Below are 12,911 nucleotides of genomic sequence, written 5' to 3'. Positions count from 1 at the left end.
GGTTTGATCCCTTATTGGGCCACAAAGATTGCAAGCTGTGCAGCAAGGCAAAAATAGAAAAAATAAAATATTGCCAGAAGATTCTCACTTAAAGTAGTTTTTCTGATATTTTCCATATTAGAAATCTATAATAAAGCAGATGAAGTTAAAATTAAAGCATTTTGGGGGGTTTGGATCTATAATTTCTACCCAGGTTGCATAATTTATTATCATTCTTTGTCCTAGTATGAAAAAGTTCGTATATACAGAATGGATGGATCATACCGCTCTGTTGAACTGAAGCATGGAAATAATACCACAGTGCAGCAGATAATGGAAGGAATGCGTCTCTCTCAAGAAACACAGCAATATTTCACTATTTGGATCTGTTCAGAAAACCTCAGTAAGAAACTTGTTATTCTGATGTATAAACCTCATTATTCCTTTCTGAGAGTGAGTTGGTAAACTGAAAGTGTAGCATCAATTATTATTGACTTTTAAATTTTCAAATGATATAATCTTCTCTTTCACATAAATTATGTTCACACTGCTGAAACAGATAAGCCACTGCTTGCTCCTGGCCCCTCTTTATTCATACAGTGTTGGGGCTTTCTTTACTAATTGTATTGATTTATTTTTGGCTGTGCTGTTCTTCACTGCTGCGTGGACGTTTTTCTAGTTGTGACAAGGGGGGCCTGCTCTCTAGCTGTGGCATGAGGGCTTCTAATTGCAGTGCCGCAGGAGAACAGTGGCATCTGTTGTCGGGAAGCACAGGCCCTAGGGCGTGTGGACTCAGTAGTGGTGCCGTGTGGGCTCTGGAGCAAAGGCTCGGGGTTGTGGCGCACGGGCCTAGTTTCTCCCCAGCATCTGGGATAATCCCGGATCGGCCATAAACCCATATCTCCTGCATTGGCAACTGGATCCTTTACTACTGAGTCACCAGGGAAGCGCCATACAATGTTTGAAGTGGTGAAAACCAAAACAGGTTTTCTTTGGCAACGAAATGTGATCTGAATGCTGTTTAAATGCAGTTTAAATTTCATTTGAATGCCGTTTAAATGCATCCAACTTGCCTTTATTTTCAGTGCTCACCTCCTCTCAGAATAGTATAGATATTCTTTTTCTTTATATTGGTTTTCTATCAGATCTTTTTATTGCAGTTCAGTTCAGTCTCTCAGTCATGTTCAACTCTTTATTTAAACTCAGCCTAATGTCACTACAGATTTGGTCTCTCAGACAAAGTATTGCAAATACATAAGGGATTTCATTGAGGTGGTTGTGATTTGTTTTCTAGTGATTTAACTGTATATTTTTAAACACTAAATTTTTACTGATTTTATCATAATTAAATAGGCTATCATGGAATTAAAGATCTTAAATTCATTTGATAAATTTTAATTCATTTCCAGAATTATTCTCATAATTCTTATATTCTTAAAAAACAGTTAACCTCAAATTGGGCATAATATTGATTAAAATCAATATTGATTTAAATTTAGACCTTTAATTTGTGTGTGTTCAATACTTAGGTACAGAATTTAATGAAAAGTTTCTATGTGTTGATGTAATTAGTTCATTTTACATTATCATTTATTAAGCGAAAGATGTTTTTCAGGCCTTCAACTCAAGCCTTATCATAAACCATTGCAACATGTTCGTGACTGGCCAGAAATACTTGCTGAATTGACTAATTTGGATCCCCAAAGGGAAACACCACAGCTTTTCCTAAGAAGAGATGTGAGACTTCCTTTGGAAGTTGAGAAAAAGGTTTGCTCAGAAATCCTTTTTATAGTCATTTATGTTCAGAATCTGCTGAGTTCCTATTTGACACACCAGAGGCAAACATTGTGCTCTTCCTTTACAGGAGGGTTCATTTCTGTTTTTCTGTTCAATCCTCACATCCCTATTGTAAGTGGTAGAGAGTTTGAGTCAGTCTACTTACAAAGCCCCTGGTTGGTTTTTCCATTTCTACCTCCATTGTCTTAAAATACAAAAGAAATCAAGATTCCACCCTAAAGAGAATAGAGAGAACTAAAAAAAAAAAAATTCTAGATACAGAAGATTATAGTTACAAAGGGGACATTAAAAAGTAGTCAGTATGTAGCTATTCTTTTAGATTCAACAGAGAACTATACATATAGTAAAAAATGAGAACGGAATTTACATGATTAAAAAAAAAGTCTGTCCTAAATAAGTATGTCTGGATTTGAATTTCTATAAATGTTAGAAGTGAAATAATGCCATCTGAAGGATGATCTAACAAGGAAAAAACCTAAGGGATATATTACAAGTTAAACTAGGTGATAGTCTAAATACAGCAGTAGTTTTGAAAACTGGGGAAAAGAAAAGTTCTGAGATCTCATACATTTGGTGAAGAAAATATACAATGCATTTCCTTATTCTTTTATTCAAGGAAATACTAAATACATAAGGTTAAGCACATTTCAACATGTGAAAATTTCAGTGACCTTGTCCAAACTTGGTAAATATTTTATGTCTGACTATTCATATTGTCTATCTTATACTATCCAACTTAAGGTAAAAAAGACATTTGACAAAATCCAATAGCTTTTCTTGATAGGACTCTCAGAAAACTAGGAGGGGAGCTTCCTCAATCCTATAAATGGCATTTATAAAAAACCCACAGTTAACATACTTGATGGTGGAAGACTGAAAACTTTCCTCCTAAGATCAGGAACAAGACAAGGATGCCTGCTTTCACCACTGCTGTTTAACACAGAACAAGAAGTGCTAACGAAAGTAGTTGGTCACACTCTGCCCAGCAGCACCAAAAAGTAAAGAAAGAAAAAAAAAGGGACATCCAAATCGAAAAGGCAAAAGTTAAACTGTCTCTGTTGATAAAAAATGAAATGATCCTATATATAGGGAATTCCAAAGAATCTACACAAAAGCTGGTAGAGCTAATAAATGGATTAAAAAAAATAAAAAATAAAAAAATAAATGGATTCAGCAGAGTTGTAGGGTACATGCTCAACACGTGAAAATCAGTTGTTTCTATAACCAGCCACAGACATGCAAAAAAAAAAAAGGAAATTAAGAAATCCTTTGGAATAACTTCTATAAGGATAAAATACTTAGGAATAAATTTAATAAAAGAGATGCAAGACTTATACATTGAAAACTACAAGAATAAAGTGAAGGGATTCACATTTCCCAGTTTCTTAGTACAAAGCTACAGTAATCCAAACAATTTGGTACTGGTATAAGGATAGAATTGGGAATGGAATAGAGTTGAGAGTCCTCAAATAACTCCATATACCATAACAACTATTTTTTGACAAGGATGCCAAGTGAATTAAATGAAGAAAGAGTAGTTTCTTCAACAGATGATGATAGGGCAACTGGAAATTCACATGTAAAAGTATCAAATTGGATTCTGATCTCACACATTAAAAATTAATTCAGTGTCTCAATAACCTAAATATAAAAGCCAAAACCATAAAATTCTTAGAACCAAATATATGTGTAATCTATGACCTTAGATTTGGCCATGGAGCTTTAGATATGACACCAAAAACATGAGTAACAACAACAACAAAAAAGATAAATTGGACTTCATCAAAATTAAAATCATTTGTAAATCAAAGGACATTATCATTAAAGAGAAAAGATAAGCTAGATAATAGAAGACCCTTGCAAATCATATATATGATAAGTGTTTCAGTTTAGTTCAGTTCAGTCGCTCATTCATGTCCAACTCGGCAACCCCATGGACTGCAGCACTCCAGGCCTCCCTGTCCATCACCAGCTCCTGGCGTTTACTCAAACTCATGTCCATAGTGTCGGTGATGCCATCCAACCATCTCATCCTCTGTCATTCCCTTCTCCTCCCACCTTCAATCTTTCCCAGAATCAGGGTCTTTTCCAATCAGTCAGCTCTTCACATCAGGTAGCCAAAGTATTGGAGTTTCAGCTTCAACATCAGTCTTTCCAATATTCAGGACTGATCTCCTTCAGGATGGACTGGTTGGATCTCCTTGCAGTCCAAGGGACTCTCAAGAGTCTTCTCCAACACCACAGTTCAAAAGCATCAATTCTTGGTGCTCAGCTTGCTTTATAGTCCAGCTCTCACATCCATACATGACTACTGGAAAAACCATAGCTTTGGCTAGATGGACCTTTGTTGGTAAAGTAATATCTCTGCTTTTTAATACGCTGTCTAGGTGGGTCATAACTTGTCTTCCAAGGAACAAGTGTCTTTTAATTTCATGGCTGCAGTCACCAACTGCATTGATTTTGTAGCCCCCCAAAATAAAGCTTCTCACTGTTTCCATTGTTTCCCCATCTACTTGCCATGAAGTGATGAGACTGGATGCCATGATCTTAGTTTTCTGAATATTGAATGTTTACTACTCAGAATATAAAAGGAACTCCTACAACTCAGCAACAAAAAGACAATTCAATTAAATTGGGTAAAGGACTTAACATTTCTCCAGTAGAGATACACAAGTGGCTAACAAGCACATGAGATGTTATTCAAGATCATTAGGCATTAAGGAAATGCAAATCAAAACACCATAAGAAAAAAAACACGCAATAAGAATCCACACCTACTAGGATGGTTGCAATAATAGTTTATAAAGGAAGATATTGATGGTTGAGGAAATAGAGGAAATAGAACCTTTGTATGCTGTAGATGGTAATATAAAATGGTGTGGCCTCTGTGGAAAACAGTTGAATAGTTCTTAAAACCAGTAAACACAGAATTACTATTTGATCCAGCAATTCCACTCCTAGGTACATATCTAAAGAAAACAAGAGCTCAAATATTTGTATTCCAACATTCTTATCAGCAATATTCATAGTAACCAAAAAGGTGGACACAAGCTGTGTTCATCAACAGATCAGTGGATAAAGAAAAATGTAGTATATACATACAGTGGATTCTTATTCATCCATAAAAAGGAATGAAGTGCTGAAACATGTCATAACATGGATGGACCTTGAAAATATGTGAGGTGAAATAAGCCAGACACAAAAGGAAAAACTGTTTGATTTTACTTACATTAAATAAATATCTAGAACAGGCCAATTCATAAACAGAAAGTATGTTAGAGATTACCACAGGTGTGATGCAAAGAGAATGAGGACTCACTGGTTACAGAATTTCTGTTCGGATGTTGAAACGTGAAAATAGTGGTGATGGTTCACAGCATTAAGAATGTAATGAATGCCACTAAATTCTACACTTAAAACATAGGTAAAGTGGCAACTTCTGTTAAACAAAATGTGATAGAGCTATGAAATCTGCAAGTAATCTAAGTATACTCAGCCTGTCTTCCTTCTCCACTTAAATAATATTTACAACGTTGGCTGGTAGAGAAAGAGTAATAATAATGATAGTACTTGGACATTAAATTAATTGCATTTTATACTACAACTTAGGTTGTATATAAAGTATACAAGTAGGGTCAAGTGAAAAAGAAGCAAGGTTTAGTGAGTACTTACAGTGAATCAGAATATCATCATCTGGTAAAGTGCTTACATTCTTTCACTCCTTGTGTAATTGAGAAATGCCTGTTTTTACCATCTGAAAGATAGAAGAATTGCATTTTTTTGGTTAGGATTATTCTTTTAGGATAAGAAGAGCCTACTTTCATTTAAAAAGAACAGTTGTTGACTAATACTCCCTGAATACACTATTAGGAATTATAACTATTCTCTACTCAAATTCTTCAAATTCACTAAGTTGGTTTTTACTAGAAAAATGTTTTCTTTCACTTTTTCCCAACATTTAGCTTCAGAAATTAAAAACCCATAGAAAAGTTGAAAAAGTAATAAAATCTATACCATATACCATTTATTAAACTCACTAACTGTTAACATTTTACTATATTTGCTTCACCTTTCCTCTCTTTTCTTTGTAAACCGTTTAAAATTGAGTTGCAGGCATCGTGGCACTTCATCCTTAAATATTTTAACATCATATTCTAAGAACAAGGATGTACTATACATACTACAGTACCACTATCAACCTAATAATAATAATATTTCCACAATAATATCTAATATCAGACCCATATTCAGATTCCCCCCCCGTAAGTATGCTCTCCTTTCATGTTATTTATCAAATAAAAACTGTTAAGTTCTTTTCAAACTTCATGTATCCTTCTGGGAATTGACAATACTTCCTTTCATCTTCTTTGTGATTCACTACCATGTTGTGTGAAGCATAAAATATAGAAGGATGTTTGAGGAATATAAAGAATTTAAGTAAAATTGTACTAGAAATTACTCACACTCATATCCATAAACTGATGATAATTTTACCGGACTTGAATCAGAGGTTAGCAAACTGGCCTATTACCATATCTGAACTGTTGTATATCCTGTAAGCTATTAATGGTTGAAAAATTCAGAAGAATTAATATTTCATGTCATGAACATTTCATGAAACTCAAATTTCAGAATCAGTATAAAAAGTTTTAGTAGAACTCTGACATTTGTAGATGTATTGTCTACAGCTGCTTTTGTGCTAAACTAGAAGAGTTGAGTCACTCTATTAGAGACTTTATGACTCACAAAGCTTAAAATAATACTGTCTGGTCTTTAATAGAAAAGACTTGTCAACCTCTGCTCTAAAGCAAAAACAGCTTATTTATATGCAGTTACATAGCTTTTGCTTTTTCATGTTAGTGACAAGTTGTACATTTATAACAGGAAATTGCGGCCTAATAACCATACTATATTTTCTCCTTTAAGATTGAAGACCCACTAGCTATTCTTATTCTCTTTGATGAAGCCAGATATAATTTACTGAAGGGCTTTTATACAGCTCCTGATGCTAAACTGATAACGTTGGCAAGTCTGCTGTTGCAGATAGTTTATGGAAATTACGAGAGTAAGAAACACAAGCAAGGTTTCCTAAAGTAAGTATTTAATATAAGTCATGGTCTTGTGCTATGCCCAAGATTCAGCTTACCAAGGAAGTTTAGAAATTTGTCGTTAAGAACTATTTAGACACTGGTTTGGAATTAAATAAGATAAGGCATGGAATGAGAAGAAAACCTATAGTAATGCATTCTTTTAAGTTATATTCTCTCCAAGGTGATTTTTCTTATATTTGAATATAGTGTGATATGCCTTATACTTGTCTTTCTTTACTGTATGTTTAAATAAGTTCACTAAAACCTTACTTAGATACATAGTAAAAAAAAAAAAAAAGTTATAAGGCAGACGTATTTCAGAATCCCACCCAAAAATTAGTTCATGTTTCATGTTGTGAGAAAACACTGAAGTTTTAGCACATCTAAAGTTTGTTTATTGTAGTTTTCAGTATTCAAAAATATTTTGTGCTTACTGAAAGAAGAGACATTTCTCTAGACTGAGCAATGTTGGGATCATGACTTCTTGCTTAAAATGTTGAGTTTCCTGATATTTTTTAAGTATAGTATTTTTCAGGTCAAAAATCATTTAAAACTATTTATATCTAAATGATTATATTACTTTAACTACTAAAAATAATTTATTTTTAAAATATTTTTATATTTGCTTACAGCGAAGAAAATCTCAAATCTATTGTACCTATTACCAAATTGAAAAGTAAGGCACCTCACTGGACAAACCGAATACTTCATGAATACAAGGTAAGCTGTTAAATAGAAATAAAAAGAGATAGCCTAGTGGAAATTTTGTTAGTATTATTAATGTATTAAACATAGGTACGTTAAATTTATATTCCTGAAATTAAAAAGTTATAGTTCACATATCTGAAAGAAAAAGTAGCAATATACTTTATTTTTAACAATATAGAATTTTTTACTGACGACCATCTGTATGCTGGTACTGTGGTAAGTGCTAGAGATTTTTTAAAAATATGAAATAATACACTTATCTTTATCCACGCACTTAAAATGTAATAAATAAGCATTATTTTTAGACCTTGATTTTTCTTTTTAAATAGAAGATCTCAGAAGAAAAGTACCCTTGGGATAATGTCACACATGTTATTCTTTGGGTTAGCCTTGATTTTAGAGACTGTTTAGTTGACCTGTTTGGATTGTACAGGTACATTCTCCTTTCACATCTCCTTATTTTACTTTGTTTTTAGAATCTTAGTACAAGTGAAGGTGTCAGTAAAGAAATGCATCACCTACAGCGCATGTTCTTACAGAATTGTTGGGAAATTCCTACATATGGAGCGGCTTTTTTCACAGGACAGATATTTACAAAGGCAAGCCCCAGTAATCATAAAGTCATCCCTGTGTATGTAGGTGTGAATATAAAAGGACTTCATCTCCTCAACATGGAAACTAAGGTAGATTTTTATCTTTTCAGCTGTTTTTGACCAGTCACACTATATATATAATATCTAAAATAACAATACTAGGCTACATGAACAATTTCATTTATAATAGCAGAGGATGGGGGTTGAAAACAAAATGATTACCAATAGGGAGTTAATATTAATTGTAGTACATTTTTACATTGAAATACCTTGCAGCCATACAAAAGAATGAAGAATATTTTTGTGTACAATGATCTCTAAGATATATTTGGTGCTGAACCATATGTAATATGCTATCATTCATGTAAAAATGGGTAGAAACAGGTAGTTAACTGAAGAAAACAAAAACACTAGCACATCCCTTTTCATTGAAACATTACCTACAGTGGCCAAGATAAACAACTTAAGTGTCATCAGTGGACAGATGGCTAGAGAAAGAGTTTGTGTGTGTGTGTGTGTGTGTGTGTGTGTGTGTTATGTTCTTACAGAATTGTTGGGGAATTCCTACGTATGGAGCAGCTTTTTGCACAGGATAGATATTTACAAAGGCAAGCCACAGTACTCGGAGAGTCATCCCTGTGTATGTAGGCATGAATATAAAGGTTATACACACACACACAATGGAGTATTATTATTTGGCCATTAGAAAGAGTGAAGCCTTGCCATTTGCAACAATATGGATGGACCTTGAGGGCATTATGCTAAGTGAAGTAAGTCAGACAAAGATAAATGCCATATGATCTCATTTGTGTATGGTGGAATCTTGAAAAAACAAACAAGCTCATAGAAATAAGAACAGACTGGTGGTTGCCAAAGGCAGGGAGTTGGGAGATGGGCAAAATGGGTAAAGGGGGTCAGAAGATAGAAACTTTGAACTGTAAAATAAGTCATGGGATGTAGGATAGAGCATAGTTAATAATGCTGTATTACATATTTGAAAGTTCCTGAGAGATGAATCTTAAAATTCCTCATCACAACAAAAAAAATGTGTTAACTGTGTATGGTGATGAATGTTAACAATACTTGCAGTATATACAAATACTGAATCATGCTGTATACCTGAAACTAATGTAATGTCTTATGTCCGTTATACCTCAAAAAAATGTGGGCAGGCGGAAACTAGATTTACATAAATACGTATTGTGGTGCTTTTGTATGCATAAAAAGTTTCTTAAAGCCTTTGGAAAAGGGAAACTATGTAACTGGGCATAGGAGTAGAACAGAGACATTTCACTATATAGCATTTTGCAACTTAAAAAATATGTAACTGTGATTGTTTTATCTATTTAAACATTAATTAGATATAAATGAAAAAGATACAGATTTTAAAAGGAAGTAAAATACCTGAAACAAGTGGTTCATTTTGAACATTTGAATTAGTTACAAGAATATTTTGGGGGGCAGGATGAAGTGTGGATTGGACTGTGAATACCTGTTAGAACACTTCAGAGCTTTTCTATTCCACCGTCTTGGTGTGGTGGAGGTGATGGAATTCCAGTTGAGCTGTTTCAGATCCTGAAAGATGATGCTGTGAAAGTGCTGCACTCAATATGCCAGCAAATCTGGAAAACTCAGCAGTGGCCACAGGACTGGAAAAGGTCAGTTTTCATTCCAATCCCAAAGAAAGGCAATGCCAAAGGATGCTCAAACTACCGCACAATTGCACTCATCTCACACGCTAGTAAAGTAATGCTCAAAATTCGCCAAGCCGGGCTTCAGCAATATGTGAAAAGTGAACTTCCAGATGTTCAAGCTGGTTTTAGAAAAGGCAGAGGAACCAGAGATCAAATTGCCAACATCCACTGGATCATCGAAAAAGCAAGAGAGTTCCAGAAAAATATCTATTTCTGCTTTCTTGACTATGCCAAAGCCTTTGACTGTGTGGATCACAATAAACTGGAAAATTCTTCAAGTGATGGGAATACCAGACCATCTGACCTACCTTCTGAGGAATCTGTATGCAGGTCATGAAGCCACAATTAGAACTGGATATGGAAAAACAGACTGGTTCCAAATAGGAAAAGGAGTACGTCAAGGCTGTATATTGTCACCCTGCTTATTTAACTTACATGCAGAGTACATCATGAGAAATGCTGGGCTGGATGAAGCACAAGCTGGAATCAAGATTGTCGGGAGAAATGTTAATAACCTCAGATATGCAGAAGACACCACCCTTTTGGCAGAAAGTGAAGAAGAACTAAAAAGCCTCTTGATGAAAGTGAAAGAGGAGAGTGGTGAAAAAGTTGGCGTAAAGCTCAAGATTCAGAAAACTAAAATCATAGTATCCAGTCTCATCAGTTCATAGCAAATAGATGGGGAAACAGTGGAAACAATGGCTGACTTTATTTTTTTAGGCTCCAAAATCACTGCAGATGGTGACTGTAGCCATGAAATTAAAAGATGCTTACTCCTTGGAAGGAAAGTTATGACCAACCTAGATAGCATATTCAAAAGCAGAGACATTACTTTGCTAACAAAGGTCCGTCTAGTCAAGGCTGTGGCTTTTCCAGTGGTCATGTATGGATGTGAGAGTTGGACTGTGAAGAAGGCTGAGTGCTGAAGAATTGATACTTTTGAACTGTGGTGTTGGAGAAGACTCTTGAGAGTCCCTTGGACTGCAAGGAGATCCAACCAGTCCATCCTAAAGGAGATCAGTCTTGGGTGTTCACTGGAAGGACTGATGCTGAAGCTGAAACGGCAATACTTTGGCCACCTGATGCGAAGAGCCCATTGGAAAAGACCTTGATGCTGGGAAAGATTGAGGGCAGGAGGAGAAGGGGACGACAGAGGATGAGATGGTTGGATGGCATCACCAACTCTATGGACATGGGTTTGCGTGCACTCTGGGAGTTGGTGATGGGACAGGGAGGCCTGGTGTGCTGCAATTCATGGGGTTGCAATGAGTCAGACACGACTGAGCGACTGAACTGAACGGAACTGAAAGGAAGCTTATGTAAAAAGGCATTTTAGATTAGGAAATATCACTGTAAACCTAATATTTATTTTCATCATTTAAGTCTTATTTATGTAATCACATAGCTTCTGAAAATATCCCAATGGTAGTTATTTCATGATAACTTAGAATCATTGTTATGGCAGCAGTTATTTTACCATACTATTGGATATGCCTGTGAGTGGAGATAAAGACTATGCAGGGACATATGCAGAAGAGGGACTGGCTTCAGTAATACACTTGGAGCTTGACTTTTTGAAGTCTTTGATATTGGCTTGTTTTTGAGTCATTTGCTTATGATTTTTTATTTAGACTATTTTATTCATACAAAATAAACTGTTTCTTATTATCTTATAACTACTTTTTTATTCCCTATTGCACTGTTTGTTAAAGGAAATGAAAGAGAAATATTCCCCTTGTCATTTCAAGAAATTTTTCCTCTGCTATTTTAGAGCATTTTATATCCATATCTGCAAATTCTTCTTCATTGAACTGGTGGTGATGCCATGGGCGTAACACTGAGCCTTTTCTCTAAACTGTGTATTATGTTTGTCTTTTGGTAGCATTCCAAATTTAGGCAACAGTAAAAAGCTTTATATAGTATTCAAATGATGGTTCAGTAATATCTTATAACATTTCATCCTATGAATAATATTCTGTTCCAGGAATTGAGTGAGATAGCAGTAGCAGGCAGAGGATGATAACAGTATTATTAAGAATCTGCTTTTTCTAGAAATAGAAATGCTGTCATTGGGTATACACAGAGGTGATTGAAACCAAGGGAAATAGTGTTTTCTTGCCACATAATCATTACCTGTGTGCTCCGTAAGCCACAGGTAAATTTATGGCACTATAAAAGCTCTAAGATTTTTAAACCATCAAAGATGAGAATAGTCAGCTTGTCGTCAGTTGTCTTAGATTGACCAAGACCTAAGGTGTCTATATGGTCAATATGACAGACTTGCTTAAATAGAGTAAACACCTTCATCTGAAAAAATATCTTCATTTGCATTTAAAACTCTGTTTCCGTGTGTACTTTGTGTAAATAGCTATCTTAGCAGATCCTACCCATATGTTATATTTTATAAGTATAGCTATTTGTAAGCAAAATGTTATTATTTTCCCATTAGACATGGTATACACATGTAAATTAATTACATTATATTTCACTTACAGAACCTCACTTTCAAAATGCCCTAAATCATAATCTTTCTGGCATATCATTTGTTTATTATTTTCCATCATTATTTTAAGAACTGCTAGTCCTAGAGAGGTAATGTTTCTAAATATATTTATTTTAAAGGATGGCATGAACATTTTCTTTGTATATATGTATGCAAAGAATATATTTATTTTTAGGGTAAGAAAATGTAAGTTATTATTAGGAGATAATTATTTTTTAAATCAAAAGATTGGATTCCTATTTAAATATACCATTATTTAGAACATGTAGGTACAAGGTACTATAATTGTTTTTTAAATAGTTCTGTTGACTATATGAAGGATATATTATTAATTTTTAAAATAATGTTTATATTTACTATAAATACAGGCTTCTCCCATGACTCAGGTGGTAAAGAAGCTGCCTACAATGTAGGAGATCTGGGTTTGATCTCTGGGTTGGGAAGATCCCCTGGAAAAGGGAAAGGCTACCCACTCCAGTATTCTGGCCTGGAGAATTCCATGGACTGTATAGTCCATGGGGTCTCAGAGTCAGTCACAGCTGTGACT

The 12,911-nt window shown here is 34.6% G+C and overlaps 1 protein-coding gene and 1 long non-coding RNA gene across 4 annotated transcripts in view; one reads left to right on the top strand and one right to left on the bottom strand.

The window, feature by feature from the left end:
- Window positions 1–12,911, bottom strand: part of LOC120877854 — a 31,422-nt gene that overhangs the window by 10,466 nt on the left and 8,045 nt on the right. Inside the window, exon 3 of the long non-coding RNA XR_005724413.1 lies at window positions 5,449–5,530. This is a non-coding gene — a long non-coding RNA (uncharacterized LOC120877854). The remainder of the gene's footprint in view (window positions 1–5,448; window positions 5,531–12,911) is intronic.
- The window catches only part of KRIT1 (KRIT1 ankyrin repeat containing), a 38,813-nt gene that overhangs the window by 24,012 nt on the left and 1,890 nt on the right, over window positions 1–12,911 (top strand). For all 3 annotated transcript variants that reach the window (XM_040260268.1, XM_040260267.1, XM_040260269.1), the window contains exons 11-15: window positions 226–382; window positions 1,595–1,746; window positions 6,703–6,869; window positions 7,499–7,586; window positions 8,051–8,257. In XM_040260268.1, the coding sequence (XP_040116202.1) occupies window positions 226–382; window positions 1,595–1,746; window positions 6,703–6,869; window positions 7,499–7,586; window positions 8,051–8,257 (771 nt within the window). The remainder of the gene's footprint in view (window positions 1–225; window positions 383–1,594; window positions 1,747–6,702; window positions 6,870–7,498; window positions 7,587–8,050; window positions 8,258–12,911) is intronic.

Source organism: Oryx dammah, unplaced genomic scaffold, assembly GCF_014754425.2.
Source record: "Oryx dammah isolate SB20612 unplaced genomic scaffold, SCBI_Odam_1.1 HiC_scaffold_18, whole genome shotgun sequence".
In the NCBI taxonomy this organism is placed as follows: domain Eukaryota; kingdom Metazoa; phylum Chordata; class Mammalia; order Artiodactyla; family Bovidae; genus Oryx; species Oryx dammah.
The sequence above is the reverse complement of the archived record's forward strand: the minus strand, read 5'-3'. Positions and strand labels throughout refer to the sequence as shown.